General features: G+C 50.4%; 1 protein-coding gene across 5 annotated transcripts in view; it reads right to left on the bottom strand.

Moving 5' to 3' along the window:
* The window catches only part of COL27A1 (collagen type XXVII alpha 1 chain), a 90263-nt gene that overhangs the window by 50078 nt on the left and 24020 nt on the right, over window positions 1–16165 (bottom strand). For 4 of the 5 annotated variants that reach the window (XM_063174387.1, XM_063174384.1, XM_063174386.1 and 1 more), the window contains exons 2-6: window positions 6627–6774; window positions 5886–6044; window positions 5228–5423; window positions 4467–4604; window positions 2277–2318 (exon numbers count right to left, since the gene is read on the bottom strand). In XM_063174387.1, coding sequence (XP_063030457.1) covers window positions 2277–2318; window positions 4467–4604; window positions 5228–5423; window positions 5886–6044; window positions 6627–6655 — 564 coding nt within the window. In that variant the 5' untranslated portion in view covers window positions 6656–6774. Of the gene's footprint in view, window positions 1–2276; window positions 2319–4466; window positions 4605–5227; window positions 5424–5885; window positions 6045–6626; window positions 6775–14484; window positions 14609–16165 lie in introns of those variants that run through there. The other variant, XM_063174388.1, reaches the window with a different exon arrangement.

Here is a 16165-nt window from a genome sequence, read left to right as displayed (position 1 = left end):
CAGTCACATCCCCACAGGTATATTTGGTGTTATCCCAGCTTATCCAAGGAAGCAGCAGCCCCAGAATCCAGGGAAACTGAAGGTGGAGCAGGGACAGTTCCCCCATGAGGGCTTGTCTTTGTTACTGAGGATAGGCCAAGCCTAGGCCTTTTGGGATGGGTTTTAAAGCCCAGCATCAGGAAGGGAATACACTAAAATAATAAATAAGGAGTATGTGCAAGTCCTGACTTCCACAGGCTCCAGGCTGCTCTGACTGGACAGGCAGGATGGAATTTTAGGACTGAGCCTGAAGGAGTGATTCCCACACCAGTTGTGTTCACTGGCAAACCCAAGCACGAGAGAACAGAAGTGCCACGACCCAACCAAGCATTTCCACAGAGCTTTCAGAGCATTTTTAAATCAAGAAGGTGTTTCCCAACTAGTCTGGACTGCCCAGAAGGTTAAACCTGTGAAGTTTTGTCTCTGTGGGATTTAAGCTTTGACTGTTTGGTGAATGGCTTTAGGATCCCAGGTGAAGCTGCCTTGGAAAAGTCATTCAGTTCAGGAACCCTCCTGCTCACGTTTAGGACAGGCAGTCTAAGAGAAAATAAAATGCAGCAGAAGTGGCTCAACACATGTCCCAAAGACTGCTCAGAAATGGAAATTTATTCCACAAAAAAATCTGCCAGAAGGACTGGGCTGCAATTCAGGTATCACTGCCAGGGACAAGCTCATCTATTGCCTCCCCCCATTACATCTTCCTCTGCCATCACCCTGAGCCTCCATAATTATTTAGCTCTAATTAACAATTAAGGAATCCACCAATGTACCAATTTACTTCTAAATGAACAAAGGAACTAGAAAGCAGAGCTGTGGCCTGTGCCTGCAGCAGAGCTGGGCTGCTCCTCATTACTCTCAAACTCCTTTTTTATTCCTAATAAATCTCAACGCCAAAGATTCCAAGGCGTCTCTGCTCCTTATTAAGTGCTTGAAAAATAAACTTGGCCCAAATCCAGAATATTGTTCATTTCCCCCTGTGGACCTATGAATTTCACCCCTTTCCTTGTTATGGCAATGTCTTGCCAGGCTCTGGAAGAACCCACAGGTGGGAATTACACCCCAGGGAGGATCCAGCAGGATGGCAGAGCCCTTCCATAAGCGGAGATGACCTTCCAGAAGTGCCCAGGAAAGGTGATTTTGCCACCTCAGTTCAGTACAAACCCACTGCACATCCTCCTGAGCTGCTGAGCCCAGAGCAGAGGAATGGATCCAGCTGCCAAAGGCCACTTGGACAGTTCCAGTTTGGAATTATCCAGGTGTAGCCAGGCAGTGGAAACCAGCTGAGAGAAGAGAGACTGTCCCCAAAGAGTAAACAGGCAACAGGAGGGTGAGGTGAATGAAGAACTCCAACTGTTCACACACACACAAATCTCAATCTGCATTTGGGATTTCCCCTCAGTGTGACCGTGTTCACAGGAGTCTGAGGATGAGGGAAGAGACGAGGATCTGACTCCATGTTTCTGAAGGCTGATTTATTATTTTATGATATATAGTACATTAAAACTATACTAAAAGAATAGAAGAAGGGATTTCATCAGAAGGCTGGCTAAGAATAGAATAGGAAAGAATGATAACAAAGGTTTGTGGCTCAGACTCTCTGCCTGAGCCAGCTGACTGTGATTGGCCATTACTTAGAAACAACCCTATGAGACCAATCATAATTGCACCTGTTGCATTCCACAGCAGCAGATAATCATTGCTTACATTTTGTTCCTGAGGCCTTTCAGCTTCTCAGGAGGAAAAATCCTAAAGAAAGGATTTTCATAAAAGATGTCTGTGACGCCCTCAGGATGTGTTTGCGTGGACTTGAACAACAAAGCTTGGCTAAAAACCCCAAACAAAGCAGGAACATAAGGCCAGCCTCAGCCAGAGCACTCCCTCATGTCCCCAGCACATGCACAAGAGCTGGGGACACGCTCCAGGCTCCAGCTGGGGGACAGCAGCTCCAGCAAGGAGCTCAGCACCAGGAGCTCCAGTGGGAAAGGGGAAGAACCGTCCCTCTCCCAGCCCCAGATCCCAGGAACCACGCCAAGGAGGGCCCCCAAAGCACAACCACCCCTCCCACAGAGAGCTCCAGCCCTTCCCAGCTGACACAGAGTAGAAATTCTCCAGAATAACAGTCACAAAATCATCATTAGTGGCATTGCCTGGGTATTTTGGGTTTGCCTTGTTGCCTATTAGAGCCAGCCTGGGGGTGACAGCATAGGGACACAGGAAGGACAGTGCAGGAGCCATACCTGAGTGGATGAATCCTGGATTTCATTGGTTTCCTTTGGCACCTGGAGAGTTGGAGAGAGAGAAGAGGGAAAACATCACTGCCCAAGGACCAGCACTGCCCTCAGCACGTGTTTATTGTTGTTTATTGCTGGCTCCAGGACTGAGGAACTGCCTCTGCTGGCCCAGGAAGCATCCAGGGAATGCTCAGCGGGAGCCAATCCTCCACAGCAACAGCAGGGAATGGCTTCTGATCAAACCACTTGAGAGTTTGGGTGGGTCTTTTGCAGTTTCTGTTGATTTGGAAGCTCCTCAGTCCTGAGGAGGGCCTGTTGCTGTTGTAATTTTTGAAAAATCTTTTTGCCCAGGATTTTTTCCTGGGAAGCTGAGGAGCTTTAGAGAAAAATGAAAACAATAATTATTTGATTTGCTTTTCTTGTGTTTTGCTGTTTTGGAATGTGTTTGGAGATTGTTTACCCACAGGTGATTGTTCCATTGGATTCTGCTGTGAGTTGTTTTGACTTAATGGCCAGTCACAGCCAAGCTGTGTCAGGATTCTGGAAAGAGTCAGGAGTTTTCATTATTATCTTTTTAGCATTCTGTAAGTATCCTTTCTGTATTCTTTAGTATAGTTTAGTATAGTATTATTTAATATAATCTCATAAAATAATAAATTAGCCTTCTGAGAACGTGGAGTCAAATTCATCATTCCTTCCAACAACGGGAGTCCCAGAAAACACAACAAAGGCCAGCAAGGGATGGGAACTGGGGGGTCCCACCTGCAGACAATTTACTGATGCCTAAAGTGAAATTTTCTGCTTGATGGGTGACACCCCAGAGCCATTCATGGAAGAGCTCCAGAGCTTGGGACAACAGAGGTTTCATTTTGGGGTGACCAGGTGCTGCAATGGCCCCTCGGGGTTACCCTGGCCACTCCTCTGTCCCCCAGAGCAGGAGGTGACCATCTCTGTGTCACACTCAGCCTGCTCCTCAATCCCTCATCAGCAGGGCTTGCCCTCAAACCCTCCTCTTCAAATCACCAACACAACCCAACACAGCCCATGCCGGGCTGTCCCAGTGCCACCACTCCCTGTTCCCTGGGTGCTGGCTCCAGCATCCCAAAGGAATCCCTGGGCAGCAGCCAGGCAGGGCAGTGCCCCATGTTCCCTCCCTTGGCACTGCCCTGTCACTCTGGTTTTTTAAGATTTTCTAAGCCTTCTGATGTTGACATCCTTGTAGTGAACTTTCTCACACACTTTCTGTAAATAACTCGTTGTTTTGCATGCCTTTATGGAAGAGGAGAAAGTTGATAGACTGTTGGTTTGACCAGTGTCATTGGAGAGGTGGCACTGTCACCCTCCAATCCGCTGTCACCCTTGGAAAACTATAAATGTTGGAGTCAGAAAATAAACTTCCCTTTTCCTTCACCTTAAGAACAGCACTGTGCGCTTGTGGTTTTTGGTGTCCTACAGTGACACTGCCCTGTCCCTGCTGCTGTCCCAGCTCCTCCCCAGCCCACAGACATGGGTTACACACCACGGGCAGGCTCGTGCCAGGCACTGACATCCAGCACTCGCCTCTCTCCAGCTTTTTCCAGGCTCCTATGAAGCATTTCCTATGAAGGTAGCTGGCCTAAGATGTGAGGAATTTCCCTGGGCCAGCTCCAGCTCCTGAGGAAAGCCTGGGTGCTTGATGTTCTGGGGGATTTATGATGTGATCTGGGATTTTTGACAGATACGGTTGTTGGAAATTGTTGAACTCCACAACGAAAGCAAAGTCCCCCAAATTTCCATTTTCCAGCAATGCTGGCAGGACAGAGGGACAGCTTCAGGAAGGATGATGTACCAAAGGGTGCAATGCTGCTGGGAGTGGGCAGGGATTCCAGAGTGGTGTCCAATGCCCAGGGACAGCTTTACCTCCTCTCAGCAGCACAGCTCCAGCTGCAGCATTACTCAAAGCCACCCACAGGAGCACATCCAGTCACAGCCACCCCCAGGCTTTCCCTGCATCCCAAACTCTCCCTTTAACTCACTCTCCTTGGCACCAAGCCCATCTGTGACTTGAAGGGATGGAAAAGAACCACCCCATCCCAAACTGGAGATCCCAGCAGTTCCAGACAACGCCCTGGGTTGGGCCTTTCCTTGGGATGGTGTGACACTGAGGAAAAGCTTGGCCCAGCAGTCCCTAAATGTGTCAGCTGTCCCCAGGCACACCTGTGGCCAGGCTGCTGGGAGCTCCCATGGGATCCTGTGGAGGTTGAAGGAGCCTGGGCAGGTTGAGTTGTAGCTGTGGCACTGCTCAGCAGCTGCTGCGGGGTCCCCCATCACGAAGGTGAGCTGCTGGAGAGCACCCTGGAAGAGACAGAAAGCAGAGTTTGTGCTCCTGCTTCTTCCAGAGGAGAGGGAAAGGTCTGGAAGGGCCTGGAGGGGAGGTCATCTCCAGCTTCTCATAGCCAGGGATTTCTTTAGGGGATGGTTTGGGCAATGAATGTTCCCTCTGCAACTTCAGGAGTTGCATGCAAAATGTCCAAACTGCTTCAGCCTGGCCTTGGGCACTGCCAGGGATCCAGGGGCAGCCACAGCTGCTCTGGGCACCCTGTGCCAGGGCCTGCCCACCCTCCCAGGAAACAATTCCTTCCCATTATCCCATCCATCCTTGCCCTTTGGAAGTCTGAAGCTATTGGACACACTTCCCCAACCAGATCTTTTCATGCAGACTGCACAGGGATTTCTCCACATGATCCAGGTCATGGCCTGCACCAGAGGATGAGTGGAAATCCAGCCCAGAGGTGACCTGACTGCTGCCCTGACCCAAACCCAAGCCCTCTGCACAACTCCAAGCCTTTCCTAAGTTCATCATGCTCAAGCATGGAAATAAATGTTGCTTTGGGAGGAGAAGGTGATGGAAATGGATTCCATTGGGGGAACTTGAAGCCTCATTCACACAGGTAGAGCAGACCCTGCCCAGCTCTCACCTTAAAGGGGATCTCGAAGGACTCGATGAGGCCTCCAATGATGATCAGCCCCTCAGTGTTCACTCCCATCCCAAAGTGATTGGACCAGCTGACTCTGTCCACCAGCCGACAGTCCACGTGCAGCTCCAGCCTCTCCAGGGAGATGCTGAGAGCCACCTGGTGCCAGCGCCCATCGCCCAGGAAGGACACTGGGAACCTGAGGGAAAGGGAGGAGACACAACAGGAAACTTCCCACACCTGATACAGAAGCAAGCTTCACCCCTCAGCAGCTCCCAGGGTCCCTCAGGTGTCCATCCTCAGTGCAGACACAAGCAACAATCCCAGAATTCTTACATCACTTGTTTCGCATGGATTTGGGGATGTCTACAACCACTTGAGGCATCTGAGAAATGAGTGGGGTTTCGGTTTTGATTGATCCCCAGGGATCTGAACCTTTTTGTTCTTTGCTTTGTTTCCCAGAGCTGCATCGTTCTGGCAGAGTGGAGCTTGGCAGTGACAACCTGCTCCAGATCTGAGGGACATCACCTTCCTTCAGCTGAGGTGAGCTCAGCACTGCCCAAAGGCCACCAGAGAGGGAAAGCCTGACCCTGGGCCTTGGAAGGGAGGAAGGGAAGGAAGGGAAGGAAGGAAGGAAAACAGCCCCTGGGCTGGGACTTACTCATAGTGTCTTCTCCTCGTGGTGACAAAGACCAGGGCGTAGGGGTTAACCCTGATCTGGAAGAGCACATGGCTGCGGTGGCTGAGGATGGTCACCAGGCTGGTGTCCTCCTTCAGGGAGTACCTGAGCTTCAGCAGCACGCTCAGTTCGTCTGCAAACCTGGTGGGAAGAGGGGACATGTGCCATTGTGCAGCTGCTGCTGCTGTGTCACCATCAACTGAGCCCTCGGGATAAAAAAATCCGAGTCACGGCACAGATGAATGAGTGAGAAGGAAAAATAAAGGGAGAAAAGAGCCAACAATTGTTCCAGTTGAGAGGTTCAAGGAGAAGCAGCCAGGCCTAAATTAGCACTGCTAACACAACCTCAGCACGGGGTGATGGGGCCATGCCAAGGTGTCCTTCCTGCACCCAGCCAAGAACGATCAAAGAACCCCAGAATGATTTGGGTTGGAGGAAACCTTCAAGCTCATCTCATCCTGTCCCTGCCATGGCAGGGACAGCTTCTACTGCCCAGGCTGCTCCAAACCCCATCCAACCTGGCCTGGGGCACTTCTGGGGACAGGACAAACTGCTCCAAAATGTAAGAAATGAAGGAAACTCTGAGCTCAGAGCAGAGAATGGCTGAGTTATCTCCATGTCACCATGGAATGGGCTCTCCAAGGAACTCCTCAAACCAGGAGCCAAGCCTCAGATGATTTTTGAGCCCCAGCACCCCTTTCCCGCCCCCTGGAGGGAGGTTACCTGTCCCCAAAGGCCTCCCTGGTGGGCATGTTGAGGGTTGCATACTGCCCGATCTCCAGGATCCTGCACTTGCTGTGGTCGTAGCCAAAGGAAACATTGCTGAGGTCCCGGGCGTGCAGAGTGATTTTGTCCAGCAGGTTCACCTCATCTGCATTGGGAGAAAAGAGAGAGATGCTCAGTAGGCTCAGAAGCCTCCACTACAGGGCACTGTTTATTCTCCAGCAAGAGAAAACCGGACAAATTGGACAACAGAAAAAACCTGCAGGAAGATGAGTGTCACTTTGGGAAAATTAAAATTCAGTGCACAAATTCAGCAGACTCAGACCACAAAAACCATTCAGACAACTTCACAAACAGCCAGGTGAGATTTTTGAATCACAATGTGAGTTTGGAGGCCACTGTCCCAAAGGTAGGAAGGGCCATTCCTTCCCCAGCTTCACAACCACAAAGTTGGGATGCTGAGGGATGTAAAGGACACAAATGCCCCAAACCACAAGTCCTGGAGCAGCTGGGTAGAGGAATCCTACTCATCCTTTCCCAAACTCCCCTGTTGATGCTGTAAATAAAGAATTGGACCAAGGAGTGGGAGGAAGTCTCTGTGTCCCTCAGCATGTCCTGACCAGAGGGTGGGGACACCCCTCTCTGCCCAAAGTGGGGTTCAGCCCTGTCACAGCGTCAGGAATTCCAGTGGGAATCCCAGCAAAGAAAGGATCCACTCTCAGAATGTGCTGTGAACTTTTGAGATGGTTTGAACAGGGGAGAGCCCCTGCCCTGGCCTGTTTGGCATCACCATGAGAAGCTTTTCACTCTCCTGGCGAGCAGACTCTCTTCCCAAGTTCACCTTTAACTGAAGAGTCTTTGAGCTACAGGAATACCTGAGGAAAAACGTGTTTTAAATCCTCAAGGTTTCTTCTTCCTCTCTATTAGCAAAAACACTTTCAGACCTTAGACATCTCAAACCAGATCCCTCCAGTGTGGCAACAACCCTGCCACCAGCAAGGAGTGGGTGTAAGAGCCTGAATGCAGGATGTGGGACTCCAGGTGCTCTCCAAAATGCAGTTTATTGTATCCAAAATGCAGTTTATTATATCCAAAATGCAGTTTATTGTATCCAAGGTGTTACAGCAGCCCAGGGTGGTGGGTGACAGAGCTGTGCCCACAGCTGTCAGCTCCAGCTGCAGGCAGGCCTGGAGACCCTTTGGGTTTGGTTACAATGCATTAGAGACTTTGCTTTGCTGAGCATCTTCATACAGCAGAACCAATCTATACCTTAACTATTACCTATAGCCTATCATAACTACTGTAATTACCATATTCATGTTACTGCTCTCCAATCACTAAAAGTCAGTGCATTACAGTTTAAGCTAGAAGTTGTTTTTCAGTTTTCTGGCAGTGGAAAATTCTGAGACCTTTTTTCTACTTGCCACATTGGCAGGCTTGTTTGCCTGTGCTCTCTTTCTGCTTGGTAAAAACATCTTGTTTGGGGTGGGTTTATCCTTTGCTCTAAGCCATAAAAACCCCTTCTAACTAACACACCCTTTGCCTCCTTGGTTATCCAGTGAGACTGGCTCAGCAATTCTTTTCTTCTATATCAAAACTTGCTTCCATCTCTATTCCTTCATCAGACTCAACATTTAAAAATCTTTCTGGCAAGCACACATATCTGTGAGACTCTTGTCAAACTTTCATCCTTCCCAACACCTGGGGACAAGGGGCAGGCTCAGATCACCAGCCCTGGCCCAGCCCTGCAGAATCACTCCAGATCCCACAGTCCCTTTGCTGGGATGGTCTGGACAATCCCACTCCATGATTTGTCAGTGGGAGTTGTGCCAGCACCATCTGCAGGAGCATCTGCCATGGCTTGGGAAGCATCCAGCCCCTTCACTCCCTGGAATTCCCGCTGAGGATGAGGTGTGAGATTGATTTGAGGGCAGACAAACAGCCCCGGGCACGCTGTGACCTGCCAGGAGAGATCCACAGCCAGAGAGGCAAAATACAAATCAATCAAGCAGAAAACAGCTTTGATCTGCTTCAGACACTCGTGTGTCACTCCTGACACCACCTCCTTGGAAGATTCTGCATGGGAAAGAGCCCTGTGGTGGGAAAGGGGAAGGAATGGAGGAGATGGGGCTGTTTGTGGGGAGTTGGGATTTCAGCTGGGATTTCCCCAGCTCCCCACATGGGCACAGCATCCACTGGATTCCAGGCAACCTCTAAAGCTCTGCAAAATGAAGATGCAGCAGCTTTTGGCAGCAGGAACATCAAAAAACTGGGACCAAGCCAGAGGGTGCAGGGTTGAGCCCCTGGGAACCCTGACCAGCCAAAACCCCAGAGGCAGAGCCAGCAGAGTTTATCAGCACAGCACAGGAATTAACCCCAGAGCAAAGAGCTCACAGAGGGGAAAACACCAGGAATGTCTGTCCCTCTCAGCCCCAAGCATTTTTGGGAGTGATTCCCTCACTGCTGGCATCAATGGATGTGCCAGGACCTGCACAATTCCATCACCAGGGCCCTGGAGATCACAGGCACTGAGAGCTCACTGGGTACTGCCAGGGATGGGATTCCCACACCTGCTGCAGCTGGAATTGATGCCTTGTGCAGGCTCACCCAGAACAGAGGCTGGACAGAGCTAAAGAATAAAGCAGCTGCTCCCAGGAGCTGCTGTGGGGAGCTGGAGCACCACAGGACAGGCACAGATTCCAATGGGGAGCAGCCCAGGCAGTGCCAGCCCCTGGGGAGATGCTCCACAGGCAATCAGGGATCAGAGGCAGATCCCTCCTGCAGCACAGTCAGTGGGAAGGCGAAGCACAGGCAGAAGCTGGTGTAGAAACCAGGCTGCAGTCAGGTGTGGAGTCCATCCAAGGGCAGAGACGGGACAGAGAGTAAAAGAACAAGGAGAGAAATTCCATCCAGAGACGGTCCATTGCCCATCCAGGAGGCAAAGATCCTCACCAGAACGCAGGCCAGGGCTGAGGGCACAGGGCTGAGCTTAAATGGGGCTGCTGGGATGAGCTAGGGGTCTCAGGTGAGGCTGGTTGGGGTCATTAAGGCCTATTGGTGCTCTCAGGAACCAGATGGGTTCCAATAGTGACTCTCCACCATCCCATCCCATCCCATCCCATCCCATCCCATCCCATCCCATCCCATCCCATCCCATCCCATCCCATCCCATGGTGCTCCCTGAGGGATACCCCCAGTTGCAGACACAGAAAAGTGACCACCCATATTCTCCTTTGGCTCATCTAAATGTGTGGAAATTCCACTGAGCTTTACTTTCTCCCCAAAAGAGGGAAAATTGTATTAAACAGCCAAAATTTGGGGCCTTGGAGAGCTCTTAGCAGGGTCTGTCAGGCTGAGTCATTTCCCCTGGATGTGGCACTGGCTGGAACCTGAAATAACAGAGCTGGCCAAACCTGGGGACAAGCCCAGGGGACAGCCCTGGCTGGGGAATGGAGCCCATGACCTAATGGGCCTCTCCTCCCTCTAACTGCTGAGTGCCTGATGGAAATGTCCTGCCAGGACTCTGCTTAGGATCACTCCAAACTCCGCATCAGAGAGGCTGGGACATCACAGCTCCAGATTGAACCAGGAAGGTTCCCTGCATTAGGTGATGGAAAATCAGGGCTCCATGCTGGGCCTCACACCAGGGCCACCAGCACCAGGCATCCAAACCAGCACAGTCCCCCTGGTCCACCTCCCCTGACATCCCGTGGCCATGGGGAGATGTTGGAGGCTGTGTAGGAATGTGCTCCTGGTCAGACTCTAAAAAAGGCAGGAGTTTTCATTATCTTTTTAGCATTCTGTAAGTATCCTTGCAGTATTCCTTAGTATAGTATTCTTTAATATAATATGGTATTATAACATATTATAAATATATTATATTTAATATAATATAATATTATAAAGTGTTATTTAATATAATACAGTTATATTATTTAACACAATATAGTATTATAAAGTAATAAATTAGCCTTCTGAGAGCATGGATTCAGATTCATCATTCCTTCCTTTGTCACGGCTTTCCCTGCCAATCCAATAACTGCCAGTGCCACATCCACTCCCTGCTGCTCCCATTTCCCTCCCCATCCAAGCATCCCTTTCCAAGGGCACTCCAGAAGGCACCTGAGGTGAGCTTTGAGCTGCAGCACTCACAGCTCCCAGGGCTGGTTATGCAACAGGATTTGAGCCTCCTGCTCCGGAGAGCAGGGATAATTTGGGTCTGACCCCGTGGCTGCGAGTCCAGAGGGGCCAGAGCCAAGGCAGGAAGAAAAGGAACAAGGGCATTCCCACAGAGGACACCAGAGCCATTATGGAAGAGTGAATGCAGGCACCCACCCACGGAGAGGACAGCGAATTCCAGGGGAGAGAAACCTGCTGGGAAGAAAGAGCTCGGCTGCACGCATTGTCTGGGCAGGAAAAGGGAGCACAGGTTCTCCTGGAGCTCATTACACACAGCTGCAGCTGTGCTGCCCCTCCTTTGTGCCTGCCCAGCACGGGGGGCTCTGCGGGGAGGGGATGGGGCTTCTGGGGACAAAGGCTGGGCAGGAGGAAGGGCTGCTGCAAGGAGGGATGACCCCCGGTAAGGATAAGCTGGGAAAAGTAGGGCAAGTGGCAGGAAAGGAAGGGAGCTGTGGGAGCAGGGGAGAGTTTCAGAGCTGCTGAAGGCACAGGGTGGGCACAGGAGAGTGGGAGCATCAGGGGTAGGACTGTGGGGATGGAGACGAGAGATCTCTGGAGCCAGGTTGTGGAACTTGGGGTTTATTGCAAAGGGCCTGGGTGCAGGGCCCTGCTGGGAGCTGCCAAACACAGCTCAGAGCAGGCCCCAAAGAGGGAGAGAGAGGTAAAGAGAGTGAAGGCAAGAGCGTGTTAAAGAGGATGAGAGAGTAAAAGAGAGGATCAGAGCACAAGGTTCCTGTTACAATACAATAAATCTTCTTCTGGTCTTGGAACTTGGGGTTCATTGCAAAGGGCCTGGGTGCAGGGCCCTGCTGGGAGCTGCCAGCCACAGCTCAGAGCAGCCTGAGAGAAGTAAAGAGAGTGGTACAGAGGGTGAGAGAGAGAGAGGATGAGAGGATAAGAGGGTAAGAGAGCGCAGTTCCCGTTCTAATACAATAAATCTTCTTCTGTGTTGAATATTCTGATTCTCACTAACCAATCTAGTCCAAGATACAAATCCTATGGCATTTCCATACAGCCTATAAGAATCATTACATTACCACACTGTGCTACATTTTAAACCCTACAAACTCCTCTTTGGGCCCCTTCTGCCAAGCTGTAGGGTCTGCTCTGAGCCTTGGGCCTGTCTGCAAGCAGAGGGTGTTGTTCCATCAAAAGGGGATCACCTTCAGCTGGCCACACCATTGTTTTCCAGTTGTTCAGTAACTAAAGTATTTCAAAGCTTGCTTTCATTTCAATCTCACTTATAGTTTCTATATTCTCAAAATCTTTTGCCAGCCAATCATATTTATAGGGCTTTCCTGTTTCATCTTCCCCAAGGGGCAGCTCTCAGCCTTCAGCTTCATCCTGCTCAGGGCAAATCCCAATGTGAGTCAGCATAAAAATCTCATCCCGTTAACTGAGGGGAAAGGTCTGGGAGGTTGTGTGCTGCCTTTGTGGGGCCAGGGGAGGGTTTGGCACAGGGAGCAAATTGATATCCTGGAAGCTGAGCAAGGAGACCCCTGTGAAGAAGGGAAGGGCAGGGGGGGATGGCCCACAAGAACCAGCTACTCTGCAGGGTTTGGTGGGCTCGCTTGATTTAGGGTTTTTTAATAGGAAACTAAAAAATAAGCCACTTTCAACCTTTCCAAGTTGTGCTGAGGGATCACAGAATCGTGACATAGTTGGGTTGGAAGGAACCTTTAAAGGTCACCTCATCCAACCCCTCAGAGCTCCCCATCCATCTCCTTCCTGACAGCCCCAAGAGTCAACCCCACCCAGAGCTCCTGGTCCCTGGGGAGGTGCTCTGGGGTCACCCCAGACTTGCCCAGCCCTCACCCCCCAGGCCACACTCCCGCCTTGGTGCATCTTCCATCCCCTGCTCTCATTTCCCCTCCAGATCCTCCTTCCCCTGCTCTGTGCATTCACCTCCTGCCCCTCCTGGAGCACTGACAGCTCCTGGGCTGAGCTCAAACCCTCACTTAACTCAAACACCATGGAAATGATGTTTTATTCACATTTAGAGCTTAAAAGCTTTAGCTGGAGGGGCATTTTTACATGGTTTTCATTTAAATCCCCACGCAACTGCTCCTCAACCTGTTCAAGTTGGCCTCACAGCAATTAAATTAATTACTGAATTACAGGGAGTCAGCATTGGAATTGGTGCACAATGCCTGTCCAGCAGATTCTGCGGGATTCCTTTAAAAAAAATAAAAACATCCCAATAAAATCTGTGTGACACTGAGTGGGGACAAGTGCCATAAACATTGGCCCTCGCTGTAGCTCGTAAATAAATTTCTCTTTATTGCTCCATTGTCAAAGTAATTAACAGCAAATTCTCCAGTCTCTCCCACTCCAGGGACTTGTTTCCAGCACCAGCTTTCCAAGAGCCTCCCTCTCTGTGGTTTTATAAAACACAACCCCATGCTTTATAGGCTTGGAAGACAAACAGAAATGAACACCACAGCCATGAAGGGATGATCCCAAAAAGCTGCTCTGGGTGGGTTGGACACCCCCAGGCTGCCAAGAGCACCCAGCCAGGGTTTGTAGCCCTGATTTTCATCATCCTCTCCTTCTGATCACTGAATCCCAGAATCATTTTGGTTGGAAAAGACTTCCAGGACCATGGAGTCCAAGCCATCCCATCCCCACCTTGTCCCCAGCCCAGAGCTCTCAGTGTCACCTCCTGGGCATTCCAAACCTCCCTGGACAGCCCCTGCTGATGTTTAACAATATTTTCCATGGGGAAATCCCTGCTGATGTCCACCCTGAGCCTGCCCTGGCCCAGCCTGAGGCTGTTCCCTCTCCTCCTGGAGAGCACGTGGATGTTGGGGTGCAAACAGCTCAAAAACTCCTGGGAATTGTCAGGATTTGAAAGATTCCAAGGTCAGGAGCACCAGGAGGTGCCTCCAGCCCAGCTCTGACAGGAGAGGAGAGGAGAGGAGAGGAGAGGAGAGGAGAGGAGAGGAGAGGAGAGGAGAGGAGAGGAGAGGAGAGGAGAGGAGAGGAGAGGAGAGGAGAGGAGAGGAGAGGAGAGGAGAGGAGAGGAGAGGAGAGGAGAGGAGAGGAGAGGAGAGGAGAGGAGAGGAGAGGAGAGGAGAGGAGAGGAGAGGAGAGGAGAGGAGAGGAGAGGAGAGGAGAGGAGAGGAGAGGAGAGGAGAGGAGAGGAGAGGATGAAGGGAAGGAAAAAGAAAAAGGCAGCAAGGCCTCTGCTTCTCTCAGCCAGTTTGTCTTCCAAGCCTATAAAACACGGGGTTGTGTTTTATAAAACCAGCAAAACCAACGCCAGAAACTACAAAAGGTGGAGGTGAGTGAGGCAGGAACAGAGTGTCACTATAGGACAAAAAATAGCTCAACGTGAACACGCAGCTCTCTCAAGGGTAAAAAGAAAATATTTAATTTCTGACTCTAACATTTATAGATTTCCAAAAGTGACAGTGAATTGGAGGATGACAGTGCCACCTCTCCAATGACACTGGACAAACCAACAGCCCATCAGATTTTTCCTCCTCCATAAAACAATGCAAAACAATGAGTTATTTACATAAAGTGTGTGAGAAAGTTCATTACAAGAATGTAAACAGCAGAAGGCTTAAAAAAACTTTAAAAATCAGAGTGACAACAGAGTAAATCTTTCCTGCTGGTTCCTCCCAGCTCCCTGCAAGCCAAGGATTTGCTGATCCAAAGGCAAAAGTTGTGTTACCAGGAAGTGTAGCTCAAATCCCTCCGGTCCTGGGAAGCTCTGGAGGATATTCCTGCAAGGAATCCCTGGGCACACAGAGCTTCCATTGAATTTTCTGATGCTTTGTGGAGCCTCAATCTCCACCTGAGGCAGGCTGGGGTGTGTTTGCACAGCCTGAGCTCTGTTGAGGCCAGGCACAGGGGAGGAACAGCAATGCTGAGCCAAGGTCTGCCTGTGCTCAGGTGACAGATGGCTCCTGGCACAGGTGCCACCTCCCTGGCTGCCCTGCAGCACTGATTCATACCTGCCTGGCACATCTCCAGGGGTGGCAAGTTTATCTGCAGCCTCCTCTGACGTGCCCTGCCGAAGGAGGGGGCACATTCCACCTCATTTTCAAGCCACGCCCAGAACAAAAAACCTTGGTGCACTGGAGAGAACGCTGGAATTCCCACCTTTATGGACACACACTCAGCACCAGAAGGAGGAGCAGAGCAGGAGGGTTTGGGGTGCAGCCCATTTGCTGAAATGAGAGGAATTCCCAGGATGGGCTCCTGGATGTATTTATTTGGATTTTCTCAGGCTGTAATCTCTCCCAGACATGTGTCTGCAGCAGCAGATAACACCAAGGCCAGCATTTCCCTGCTCACTTTTAACACTGCTGAAATAACCCAGACTGAGCCTGTGCCAGGCTTTAAAACAACTTCTCTGAGACAATGGAGAAACACTCACGGAGATCAGCTTGGAATGGAGAAGAGGGGGACCAAGGTAGCCCAAAAGTCATTTCCCATCAATTTGTAGCTTCATTGCAGAGCCCTGACACTGCATTTTCTGCTGGAAGAAATCTTTCTGCCTCACTCACCTCTACCTTTTGTAGTTTCTGGTGTTGGTTTTGCTGATCCTGCTGGGTTTTGGTGAACAAAGCGGGGTTGGGAGTTAAATCAAACCCTTCCAGCTGCTCCCCTTCCCACAGCTGATGGGCAGAGGGGCTACAGTTCCTTGTCCTGATCCTCAACACACAGCTCAGGCTGTACAAACACACCCCAGCCTGCCTTAGGAGGAGTTTAAGACTCCACAAAACGTCAGGAAGCTCAAGAGGAGGAGAATGGAAGCTCTGTGTGCCCAGGGATTCCTTGCAGGAATATCCTCCAGAGCTTCCCAGGACAGGAGGGACTTGAGCTCCAGTTCTTGCTGAGGGCTGTGAACACAAACTTTGCCCTTGGATCAGTATTCTTAAATATAATACATATATAATATTCTTTAATGTAATATATAATATATATATATAATATACAGTAAAGTAATAAATTAACCTTCTGATAAAATAGAGTCAAATACATCATCCTCTCCGCCCAGGGATGGAGCCAAGCATTCCTACCCGGATACAATCTGAGGTTTGGGACATTACAGCAGCCTTTGCCCCCTGCACTGCCAGAGGAGCAGCTTTCTTCTGCCCTGCATGGCCAGAGGGAGCCCAGGCCCATCTGCAGCAGCCCTGGAGCTGCAGAGGAAAACTCCCCCCTTGTGCAGGATCCCTGCTGCAGCAGAGCCACAGCTGGCACTGCAGGAGGGCTGAGCCCCCCTGGGATGGGGCTGGGACACCCCCTGACACACAGGGGGCAGGGCATGGTCTGACTCTGCTAGTATTGTTTTGTTGTTTTTGTTGTTTATATTTGTCACAGACATCTTTTATGAAAAATCCTTT

The sequence above is a fragment of the Melospiza melodia genome, chromosome 22 (assembly GCF_035770615.1).
Source record: "Melospiza melodia melodia isolate bMelMel2 chromosome 22, bMelMel2.pri, whole genome shotgun sequence".
Classification (NCBI taxonomy): Eukaryota; Metazoa; Chordata; class Aves; order Passeriformes; family Passerellidae; genus Melospiza; species Melospiza melodia.
The sequence above is the reverse complement of the archived record's forward strand: the minus strand, read 5'-3'. Positions and strand labels throughout refer to the sequence as shown.